Below are 12346 nucleotides of genomic sequence, written 5' to 3'. Positions count from 1 at the left end.
ATCATAGTTGTTTCAAATCCCTGTCTGATAATTCCCACAGCCTCATCATTTGAGGGTCTCATTCGAATGCTTGCTTTATGTCCTTTCTTCTTGCTTTTTAGTATGTATACCTTATAATGATTTTTGATTGAAAGCTAGACAGTGTACTGAATAATAGGAACTGAGGTAAATAGGCCATTTATTTGGTGAGATTTTGTGCTCATCTGTCTAGAAGTTCAGTCATGTTTAGTGTTTTCTGTTGCCAAAGAGGCCAGAAACTTTCAGATTCCTATAATGTGCTTATTTTCATTTCTTGCCCAGAAAGAATTTGTGTCTTCAACTCTTTCATCTCTAATTCTCTAAAGTTGTGCGGAGGCTTTTTGGTATAGTGGCACAGTAGAGAGGAAGGAAGGATTCTGTGGTCTATGATTAGATCATGGTGTTGAGTGAGCCTGTATTGCTGGGGTGTGACTTTCACTGGTGTTTCCTACTTTTCCACCACCACTAGCACCTTGCAGGAGATAAGAGCCTGGAGTAGGAGAAACGCCTTCCCCCCTTGAGGTACAAGGCTCTGGTGAAATCCTTGTACTTGGAGAGTAGGTTTCTGTTCTGGAGAATGGTTGCTCTTTTCACAATGGTTACCTCCATGTCCAGGATCACTATTCTCAAGGGACCTAAATGTGGTCTGCCCTCTGGGATTCACCAATCAGGGCTCCTTTCCATTATTGGCAGCACCCATCTCAGGCACTGATCCCATGCTCCAACTTCATTCCCTTTCTACTCAGCCCCCTGACTGCAACTCCTCCTGGAGTCACTTGCTTGGTGGTTGGTGGCAAGGACTCTGGAGCCAGACCTCATAAGTCCAAATCACAGCTCTACAACTGTCCAGCAGGGAGACCTTGGGTAGCACTTAGCACCTGGTCACTCAATTTCCCTATCTGTAAAACAAGGAATTGTGGGTTAATTCATGTAAACCACATAGAACAGTGGTTGTGCCACAAAGTGCCCTGTGTGCTGAAGACAGACCACGATATATGCTGATGTAGAAGGGGAAAAGGTACACTCATACACTGCTGGTGGGACTGCAAATTGGTGCAACCCAATCTGGAAAGCAGTATGGAGATTCCTTAGAAAACTTGGAATAGAACCACCATTTGACCCAGCTATCCCTCTCTTAGGTCTATACCTAAATGACTTAAAATCAGCATATTACAGGGACACAGTCACATCAATGTTTATAGCAGCTCAATTCACAATTGCTAAACTGTGGAAACAGCCTGGATGCCCGTCAATAGATGAATGGATAGAGAAACTGTGGTATATATACCTAATGGAATATTACTCAGCATTAAAAGAGAATAAAATTACGACATGTAATGAATGGAGTTAGAGAATATCATGCTAAATCAAGTAAGCCAATCCCAAAAATCCAAAGGCTGAATGTTCTCTCTGATAAAGAAAAATGGAGGAACTTTGATGGGGCAAAGGGGAGGCAGAGGTGAGGAGGGGGCATGGGGGTAGGAAAGATGGTGGAATGAGATGGACATCATTACCCTAGGTACATGTATGAATGCACATATGGTGTGAACGCTACATCAGGTACAACCATAGAAATGTAAATTTGTGCTGCAGTTGTGTACAATGAATTAAAATGCATGGTGCTGTCATATATATCTAATGAAAAATACAAAACAAAAAGAGAAACCCTAAGGCTAGCATGGTCTGCTCCAAAGCTCAATAGACCTGGTAGTTATGATTCTAGTACCACTGCTAACCTTTTTCCATGACCCAATGCATGTCATCCCTTCTTCTTGTGCTACAACAGAAATTGACATAAAACTTGGTGGTAGACTGTGACCCAAACATCACTTCATTCTCAGTAGAAACACAACTGACCAAGAGAAATCTGAAAAAAAATATTCAACATTACTAATCACTAGAGAAATGCAATTAAAATCATAATGGGATACCCTCTCGCACCTATTAGAATGGTTATTATCAAAAAGACAAAAGAACCAGTGGCACAGGCCTTAATCTCAGGAACTCAGGAGGCTGTGGCAGGAGGATTATAAATTCAAGGTAAACCTCAGCAACTCAGTGAGACCTGATCTCAAAATAAAATGTAAAAAGGTCTCCAGATGGCTATCAGGGTTAAAGTCCCCCTGGGTTCAACCCCCATCATAAATAAAAGAAAAAGAAAGACAAAAGACTTTAAGTACTGGTCAGGATGTGGAGAAACTAGAATTCTTGTACTATGTTTGGGGGAATGTAAATTAGTACAGTCATTATGGAAATTAGTATGGGAAGTTTCTTTAAAACTTAAAAATAGAGCTCAGTTGGGAGAGTGCTTGCCTTGCATGGACAAGGCCCTGGGTTCAATCCCCAGCACCAAAAAAAACAAAAACAAAAAACTACCATATGGTCCAGCCAATCGGTGCATGAATAGATACAGAAAATGTGGTTTAGTAATATAAGGGGATACTCTTTAGTCTTTAAAAAATTATAAGGAAATTCTGTCATTTATGACAAATGAATGAGGCCAAAGGACGTTTTATTGGGGGAAATAGCCACGCACAGGGCAACAATCACATGATCTCACCTACATGTGGAATGTATAAAAGTTGAACTCATAGAAACAGAGAGCAGAATGGTGACTGCCAGGGGCCCAGGAGTGGCTGGGCTGTGGAGGGGGAAGATGCTGGTCCCAGGAGAACAAATTACACTTAGATGAGAGGCATGAGTTTAAGGGATCTATTGTGCAATATAATGACTACAGTTAATAATAACATACAACAGAATGAGTACAGTTGATAATGTTATCTACACTAAAAATGACTCAAAGAGTAGATTTTAAGGGTCCTCATGACAAATAAGAATATGAAGTAATGTATATGTTAAAAAGCTTGACTCAGACGTTCTTCAATGTAACATTTTTCAAATTATGTTATATGCCATAAATATGTACAAATTATTATTATTATTGTTATTATCATCATCATCAGGGATTGAACCTAGGATTGTTTAACCATTGAGTCACATCCCCAGCTCATTTTATTTTTGAGAGAGAATTACATCATAAATCCCACCATGGAAGTGAGTAAACTGGGAAGATATTTAATTGGTAGATTTCTACCTCCTTCCCCAAACTGGAGCTCTGTTACAACAAAAAGGAAGAAGTGGAGCTAGGATGAGCAATGAGCACTGTTGACTCCAATTAGCACTGGGCCTGAAAGGGGGATGACCATCACCAAACTTCTCCCCATGCCATCTTCACATAATTTATGGCCTCTGTATTAGCCTGCTTTCTGTTGCTCTAACAAAATACCCGAGAACAGATAATTTATAAGGAGGTAAGTTTTATTTAACTCAGTATCCAAGATTTGGCAGCTCCTGCAAGTAATCTCTGGTGAGGGTGTTCACCAGATTGTGTGTCAGAAAATAGGGAGGGACCAATCTGGCTCTTTTGATAACAACTCCCTCTTACAGGAGCAAATGGGGGCCCATGAGAAGTCCATTACTCCCTTGAGAGGGCATCTTGCAGAGTGACTGAGTTACCTCCCACTAGGCCCACCTCTTTCAGGTTCTACCACCTCATCACTGAGGACCAACCCTCCAGCCTTTGAACCTTTGGGACAAACCACATCATATCATCACAAGCTCCAACAAAGCTACCATCATAAGAGCAGGATGTCCCAGTCTACAACATGTGCGTATGTGGGGGTTGGGGAAGGTTGATCTCACAAGTCACTGGAAGCAGCCAGAGCCCCCATTCCAGAACCTCTGTGATGTCACTTCTGTTGTCATGGCAGTCTGGGTGCCAACCCAGAAGAGTTCGTTGGTGGCTTCAGTCTGTGAGACTTGGTGGTCTAGCCATGGCCTCTTCACAGAGTATCACGCCCCCAAATGAACCTCCGATTGAATCCTCATGGCTGAAACCAAGCCTGTTTCCAGCTTTTAATGCAATGCTTCTTACTACAATTAGTGGCATCTTCTTCGCCTTTCCGTGAGTCTCCCATGGAAGGTGTCAGTGTCATAGACACAGAAGAGAAAATAGACAAGGACAGTACAGAGGCAGGGAGGGAAGTGGAGAGAGAGGGTCAGCAGGGGAAGGAGGATATAGAGTTAGAGGGAACCCAATGTGAAAGCACAGAGGTCTGGAGTGCCTGACGCATTTAGGGAACTATGAGAGACTGGTAATGCTGGTGACATTTTGTGGAGTCTCCATGGTCTGTCTCTAACCTGGATATTTAGATCAGTCCTTAAGGCGAGTGAGTCCTACCTCAGGTGAACTAGGCCTTGTGGGGAGCTCTGGGTTTCCCCAGACTAGGACTGAGTCTGGCTCTGGTTTCAGGTGCCGGTGGTTGGCTCAGAATGGGCAGTGGGAATTTGCCGTGGTTTCGGGCCTATTCTTTATACTGTCCTTCTGCAGCCTCATTTTCCTCAACGGGTCAGACCCAGGCATTTTGCACAAAGGTAAGGTAAGACCCCTGGAGAAGGAGGTGGTATCCCAAGGGCTGATGCCCATAGGGGTGATTTCAAACATGCTAACCCCCCTCAACCCCACCCCCCGCCCCCGTGGCCTCAGGAGCCCTTCCCTCCATGTCATCTTTACTTGGGCCCTGGCACTTCATTTCCCAAGCCACTGAAGTGCGAAAAAACAGAATCCTGGAGGTGTTCCAGCTGCTTTCGAAGGAAAGACTGGGCAGGCTGGCAAGAGAGGCCACCAGGCCCTTCCAAACCACGCAGTTCACTCCTCCTCCTTCCCATTTTACACACGACTTCAAGCACTGATCACTATTCCAAAAGGGGAGAGCTCTGTATAGAGCTCCTGTGGCTGGACAGCCCTTTCTCTCTGACTGCCGCCCATCTGAGTGGTCAGCTTGCTCAACAGGGACCGGGATTCCCCTGCCCTCCTCCTCCCCACCCTTCTTGTTGCCCAATGATGCTATGGGGCGGCCCCAAGCAGTAGAGTGGTGGAAGGGCCTCCTGCCACTGCCCAAATCTCTTCCCCTGCCAGGCTCCTTAGAAGAGGACCCCAACATTCAATACATAGCACGAGTGAACAACACGGCCTTTCGCCTGCAGTGGTGCTCGAAGTGTTCTTTCCATCGTCCACCCCGGACCCACCACTGTCCCTTCTGTAATATCTGTGTGGAGGTAAGTACTCCTCCTTCCTGTCCACTCACCAACCCATCCCAGGGCATCTGGCCAGGACCAGGAACCTCACATCATATGTGGTCCAGGGGTGGGTATGAGATCATCTTCCCACACTGCTACAAGTGGCTCTCAGCCACTCTTGGTCACTTATATATGTTATTGCCTCCAGTTCTGCACTTGTCCTGAGACGCTGGCCTTGCTTGCACAGGTGCTGACATGCAAAGGGCACCATCTGTGCTGAGCCTGGTGGAGTCAAGGGGAGGAAAGGCAGTGACTGTCCCACTAGCTTGCTGATACTAGATACCCATAACTTTAGGCCGGCTGCTGCCCTGTTCTGGGTATTGTTGCCTGTCCACCTCTGGGTGTCCAATTGAGGGTTTCCTGGGTTCCGAGTGCTCTTCTCTCATGTGCACACCTTGCACGGGTTTCCAAGTACAGAAGGCTGGCTGGGCTAGAAATTCTTCTCATCCTTACCCAGTATCTGAAAAAATACAGCTTCACAGCTTTTCTGTATCCTGCTCAAAGTGACACCAGGCAGGTCTTGTCTGTAAAGACCTCACTCATGACAAACGACCTGATGAGCCATGGCGTCCTAACTGTGCTCTATCCATGGACGTGCTGGTTTCACCCTGGAGATGGGAGCTTACGTGCAGGGCCAAGAGCAGGAGTTCTAGGGGCTAGGTTGAGGGGGGGCCTCAAGATTTGGGGGTATTGGGCTAAGCCAAATAGACCCTCAAGTCTGCCTTCTCTCCCCTAGGACTTTGACCACCACTGCCTGTGGGTAAACAATTGTGTAGGTCAAAGAAATTTCCGCGTATTCGTGCTGCTGCTGGTGTCCCTGTGCCTTTATCTGGTTGTTCTTCTGGCTACCAGTGTGCTTTTTCTCATTCGTACAAGACACATGCCCTTGTCGCTGGACTCAGCCATGGCGTATCTACCCTGTCCCAAGGGCCCACACTGGGAAGAGAATGGGTTGTGGGGAGGGACAGACAGCCAAGGGGCAGGACAGCCAAGAGGTGGGGTTAACCGAGGGAGGGCTGATGTTGTGGGCAGGGCTAAAGGGAGAAGCTACTTGGGAGGACCTATGAAGGACAGATTGAAGGCGAGTGGGGTCAGGGAGATGGGCGTGGTAGGATGGACTATGGAGTTAACAATATAGGGAGGCCAAGAAGTGGGGTAATGAAGGTTGAAAAGGGTCAAGTGGGAGGCCAGCATGGTGGGGTGAGGTTTCTCTTGGGTGTGCTGGATTAATTGTCCAGTCCAGGGAGGAAAAAGTGGGTGGGCGGGGCCAGCCAGGGCGGGGCTAATGAGGGCTGTCGGTCGTTGGGCGGGGCCAGGAGAGAACAGTTTGTCTGTTCTTCTTAGCTTGTGTATGCACAGCATCGCAGTAGCTGTACCCGTCTTGGTACTCCTGCTGCCTGTCATTCTGCTCCTGATGATACAGGCTGTGTCGGTGAGCAAGGTAAGCGAGTACTGCAATACCAGACGGTGCAGAGGCATCTTGCATCTTTGGGAATCCGGCACTTTCGGCTGATCTTCACTGCCCTTGGTCCTGATGGTGCCTCATGAGTCCTTCCAGACCCACCCTTTAAGATGCAGCTCAGATCTTTCCTCCCCCTGGAGCTCAGTGGTCATTCTTCCTCGTGGGTGCATTGCATGGAGAGCCTGTTATTTGAGGGATGGGTGCATCCTGCGCTTGTGTTGATAAGAACCCTGCGATCAGAATAACACCAGCAGACACCTAGGGAAACGCTTGAGACGGGGGTCGGTCCTGAGTGGTGTAGCAGCCTGCAAGAAACTGAGTTTGGCGAGGCCAGCATTGTAGAGGAGGACGTGCCACTCTTCCTGTCCTAGGTGTGATTTTGCAAAGGTGGAAGACAGGAGGGTGTTGTCTGTGAGAGGCACACCTTTGCAAAAAGGCAGAGAAACCCGAATGTAGGATGTTAAGGAAATGAGGAAGGAACGATTCTAAATCAAACCCAAGGTGCCAGATAATTTATAAGGAGGAGTCAAGATTAAAAAGCCCCTAAAAGTTGAGCGTGAAATTTAGTTTTGATGAAGTGGAAACCTGGGAGCCATGGTGGGATTTAAAAAAAAAAAAACAACAAAAACTCATTTATTGAGGAATAAATTAAAACTGCAAAATTCACCCTTTTAGTCTAGGATACGGGATTTTGACAACTGGATACTGTCCTGCATTCTCCAGCATGATCAAGATTAGGCAGTTTCTTTACTCCAGAATATCCTTTCATTCACCTGTTGTTGTCAGTCTCTCTCCCTATGTCCTTCTGGTTTTTCTTTTTTTCCAGGATCACATGTAAATGGAGTCATTGCCTTCTTTTCTCTGGCTTTATTTATTTAGGACAATGTATTTGAGATTCATCCACGTTGTCGCTCATATCAGTATTTTATTTCTTTTATTGCTGTGTAGAAGCGTATGGATGCCCTATAGATTGTTTATACATTCATCAAACGAAGGATTTTTTACATTATGTCTAGTTTTTGCCAGTATTTTTGTTTGTTTTGTTTTGTTTGTTTCATACTAGAAATTGAACCGGGGGGTGTTTATTCACTGAGGCACATTCCTAGCACCCCTCAAATTATGTTTAAATTTTTTTTTTTAATTTTGAGACAGGGTCTCACTAAGTTGCTTAGCGCATCACTAAGTTGCTGAGGCTGACTTTGAACTTGCCATCCTCTTGCTTCAGGCTCCCAAACCTCTGGGATTATAGGTGTGGGCCACTATGCCTAGCTAGTTTGGGGTAGTTATAAATAAAGCTGCCCCAAACATTGATGCACAGGCATGTGAACATAAGTTTTCATTTTTGTTGAATAAATTCTTAAGGGTGGCATTGCTGAGTCATAAGGTAAACACGTGTGGAACTTTGTAGGAAATTGCCAAATTTGTCTTCCAAAAGAACTGTAAGGTTTCTAAATTCTACCAGCAATGTTGGGAATTCCAGTTGCTTCACATCCTCACCAACATTTCACACTTTTTTTTTTCAAATATATTTTAGGTATCAGTTGACCTTTTATTTATTTATATGCAGTGCTAAGAATCGAATTCAGTGCCTCACACACACTAGGCAAGCATTGTACCACTGAGCCACAACCCCAGCCCCTCACACTGTCCTTTGTTATTTTGTTTTGTCTTTTAATCAAACCTGTCTTATTAAATGAGTCGTAGTATTTCATTAAGGTTCCAGGTTGTGTTTTCCTAATGAGTAATGATGTTGAGCCTATTTTCATGTCTGTTTGGCCTTCATTAGGTCTTTGGTAAAATGTTTACTCCTGGCAGGGCACAGTGGCGCACACCTGTAATCCCAGCAGCTTGGGAGGCTGAGACAGGTGGATTCCGAGTTCAAAGCCAGCCTCAGCAAAGCGAGGCACTAAGCAACTCTGTGAGAACCTGTCTCTTATAAAATACAAAAAATAAAAATGGACTGGGGATGTGGCTCAGTGGTTGAGTGTCCCTATATTCAATCCGTGGTACCCACTCCCCCCAAAAGCGTTTACTCCAATCTTTTGCCCATTTGAAAAAACGGTTGTTTTCTTATTGAGTTTTAAGAGTTTTCTACATCAGATTCAGATCTAGGTTTTGCACATCTCTTCTTGCAATCTGTGACTTGTCATTCCATTTTCTTCATAGCATCTTCCCAAGAGCAGGAGTCCTTAGTGTTGTTTTTCTAGGACTAGGGGTTGAATCAGGGGTGCTCAACCACTGAGTTCTCCCTCAGCATTTTGTGGCTGTTGTACATTCTACATAGAAAATTGTCATCTGTGAAGAACAGTTTCATTACCTTCTTTCCAATCTGTGTATCTTTATTGCTTTTTCTTTTTAGTGTTGAATAGGAATGGTAGGGGTGGGCATCTCTGCCCTGGGATTCCTTTAGTATGGCAATCTCTTGACTAAAGGCTCTTTCAGTAAGACTGGTGGGCAGCATCAGTGGGGGAGGGGACGCTGCAGACCCCGAGACAGAGGAGCCTACCTGCTCATCACCTCCCATCCTTTTAGTCCCCAGCCCACCACTGCCATATCTGGTCCTCCTCCCACCTGAGACTCTGTGCTTGGCCCTTATTCATCAGCCCTGTGGTCTGCCTTTACTTTGAGCTTGACCTTTACTGCTTTGTGTACTGAAGGCCTTCAGCCCAGATTTTCCTGGGCCATGTGATTTTTGACTAGGAAACTATGATGGGGCCTCCCCACTGCCCCTGTCCTCCCAGATAGTGAAATTCAGTTAGGGCATAATTTTAGAAAAAAAAATGAGAGGTGGGGAAATGAAGTGGGAGTGGGGTGGTGACATTGTCTTTGGAGCAATTGAGCAGCACAAGGAAGAGTTTAAAAGGTATCTGAAAGGGGCTGTGGTTGTAGCTCAGTGGCAGAGAACTTGCCTAGCATGTGTGAGGCACTGAGTTTGATCCTCAGCACCCCATACAAATTAAAAAAAAATAATAAGGTCTATCAACAACTAAAAAATATTTTTTTAAAAAAGGGGTGTGTGTGGAAGGATGAGGTAAGAGGACAGGTGTGGCCAATGGAGACAGAACAAGGATCTTGCACAGGGAGGCACAGGATGATGAGGAGCCCTGAGAAGGCAGGAGAAAGGAGTGCAGTGTCAGCACTGTCTGCGGAGAGCTGCTCACAAGTGGGACAAGGGAGGTCACTCTTCCTTGGAGCATAGGAAGGCAGGAGGCCCTGGGTCACTCTTGGGCTCCCCTGCCCTTAGAATCTTGCTCCAGGCCTGGGCTGAGCCCTGGCTAAGCTGACTGACTTAGGAGGAGTCACTGGGAGATGGCCTTGCCCAGTCCTGCTGATTCTGAGCTCCTCTTCCCATCCCCATCTCCCTCCAGGGCAAATCACTCCGGAACAACAACCCCTTCGACCAGGGCTGTGCCAACAACTGGTATTTGACCATTTGTATGCCAGTGGGACCCAAGTGAGTTGGTAAACTGAAGGCTCAAGTGGTGGATCTCTGGGGCTGGTGGGAGTGGGGTGAGATAAAGCTGGGTTTTCTTCTTTGGTCCCTGACCCCAGCTCCCAGGCCCTGTCACCCATTGTCCTTTCCTTTGGGGTTTTCTCCAGGGCACTCTGGGAGCCTCTGGGAACGTCCCTATTCATTGCCCTTCTAGGTTCTTGCCCTAAGAAATGAAGTAGAGGGGAAATGCAGCCTGGATGAGACTCTTGGCTGGGAACCCAGGGCTCTGTGCTTTCCAAGCTGAGGGTGAGGGTGGTCAGGGGGACCAGGCCAAGGTGGGTAGTGACTCCCTGCATTTGGTCTATCACGCCCCAGGTACATGTCTGCAGCTACTTGGATGCAGCAGGCGGAAGGCACGGAGTGGGACCCTGAGCAAGGGGACCCAGTGCACAAACGGTTCTCGCCACAATATTCCCGTCAACACCGTCCCACAGAGCTCCCTGGGCCCACATCTCCAACACATGTGCAGGGCCCCCCAGGGAGTGGCGAGGCTGCAGCTTTACAGGAGGTGAGGAATAGTGGGTGTGCATTGGGAGAAGGATGTCTGTGGGTCACACATGTGTTGGGGGAGGCTCCTGAGGTTGGGCTGGCCCTGAAGCTGAAGCACATGGAGCTTAAGGAACGGAAATATGAACCTGAGTGTGCGGGTTCCAGGTTTCAGAGTACTCCCAGGTGTTGCTGAATAGACAAAGAGAAAAGACTGCACCACTAATTTGCTAGTTGGCCTTGGCCAGTCCCTTACCTTTCTAGGCCTCAGTTTCCTCAGTTATTAATGAGGACTGAGACTAGTAATTTATGTTTTAAAGGAGATTCTTCTTTGGGGGGGAGGGGGACAGGGAATTGAACTCAGGGCACTCGAACCCTGAGCCACATCCCCAGCCCTATTTTGTATTTTTTTTAAAGAAAGGTTCTCACTAAGTTACTTCGTGCCTCACTTTTGCTGAGGCTGGCTTTGAACTTGTGATCCTCCTGCCTCAGCCTCCCAGGCCACTAGAATTATAGTCATGTTCGACTGTGCCTGGCTCTTTTTTATTTTTTTATGGAAATTTGTACTTGAAATCCCATGTGAAATATATGAAGTGGAGCATTAGGAGTGCAGTAGGGTAGATAACCCATGGTGCCCACCAAGGGCCCTTGCATTACTTGGGGTACCAGCCCTCTCCTTTGTCCTGTCTCCTGGGGCCCAGAGCTATGACTGTGAACTGCAGGGTAGAAGCTAGAAAGAACACCCATGTATTGACTTATGTGTTTAGATTTCCATCAGCCCGATGCCGCAGCAAAAAGCCCACAGAGAAGACTTGGCCTCCCATCCACGAGCCTGTCACTCACCCATTCACACTGCTGGATACCAGGACATCTGAACTTCATCTTTTGAGCCTCCATGTGGAGGCCTCTTGTAGCTGAGCCCTCAATCACTCCCCTATTGGGAGTGCTAAGACTTCCATTCCTGTTGTACATTTGTAAATAGTTTTTACTTCTTCCTATGGCTGCTCTGTCTGTTTCTTCTAGGTTTAGAGAAGCGGTGTTTCCTGGGGATGTAGGGAGGCTCTGAGGGGTTGGAACAAAGCCCTCTTGGAAGGGAAAGATCCTTGCTCTCTGAGAACCCAAGCTAGGGAACCAACATTGTCTAGCTCATTGACCTTGAGCAAGACACTTGTCATTTCTCTCATCCTTAAAATGTGGCAACAGTAATAATCACAGTGACTGACCTGGCTGGCTTCCTGGCAAGGGCTGGAGATGGGAGGAGAGAAAACCCCCAGCTAGCACTAGGGATGGAGCAAGCCCTGTCCTGCAGCATCCCTGTCTGACTACAGGGGGTGCCAGCTGCCCAGGAATTTGAAAACCAAGTCTGGCCCAGCCCTCTAGTGGGAGGTGAGCCAGCCTGAGTCAGTCTGGAGCCCCCTCCTGGGCGCCTCCTCCCCAGATGTGGGAGGGTGGGGGCATTCATCCTGCATCTCTCCTGCAACTGTGTCCCACCCTGGTCCCTTCCCCCTGGGGTGCATCAGGTGCTGGTTCTGGTCCTGTCCCTGGGGTAGACTCAGGAATTTTGAGTCTGCAGGCCCCAGAGTGTTGGGCAGGGGGCACATCAAACCGTGTGTCTGTTAGTCTCCAGAGTGTGATCTTGGGACTGGGAATAATATCACCTTCGTAGTAGGTTGTTGGAGGAGGAGGTGAGGTGTTTCATCTAGTGCACAGCAGGCAAGCAATGGATGCAGCTGGAATGATTTATGGTT

The 12346-nt window shown here is 47.0% G+C and overlaps 1 protein-coding gene across 1 annotated transcript; it reads left to right on the top strand.

Moving 5' to 3' along the window:
• The first annotated feature begins 3851 nt into the window (after nucleotides 1–3851).
• Nucleotides 3852–6670, top strand: LOC143640319 (palmitoyltransferase ZDHHC19-like). Its single transcript, XM_077108160.1, has 5 exons — nucleotides 3852–3982; nucleotides 4331–4452; nucleotides 4997–5136; nucleotides 5894–6066; nucleotides 6517–6670. Exons 1-5 carry the CDS (start codon nucleotides 3852–3854, stop codon nucleotides 6668–6670), a joined length of 720 nt encoding a protein of 239 aa, XP_076964275.1.
• Nucleotides 6671–12346: the final 5676 nt, after the last annotated feature.

This window comes from Callospermophilus lateralis, unplaced genomic scaffold, assembly GCF_048772815.1.
Source record: "Callospermophilus lateralis isolate mCalLat2 unplaced genomic scaffold, mCalLat2.hap1 Scaffold_181, whole genome shotgun sequence".
NCBI lineage: Eukaryota > Metazoa > Chordata > Mammalia > Rodentia > Sciuridae > Callospermophilus > Callospermophilus lateralis.
This window is presented reverse-complemented; position numbering and strand designations above follow the sequence as displayed.

Coding starts and splice junctions, on each gene's coding strand:
- LOC143640319 (XM_077108160.1), top strand. CDS start 3,852: ATGGCCTCTTCACAGAGTATCACGCCCCCAAATGAACCTCCGATTGAA. Junction 4,453..4,996: donor CCCAGGCATTTTGCACAAAG/GTAAGGTAAGAC, acceptor TTCCCCTGCCAG/GCTCCTTAGAAGAGGACCCC. Junction 6,067..6,516: donor TCGCTGGACTCAGCCATGGC/GTATCTACCCTG, acceptor GTGTATGCACAG/CATCGCAGTAGCTGTACCCG.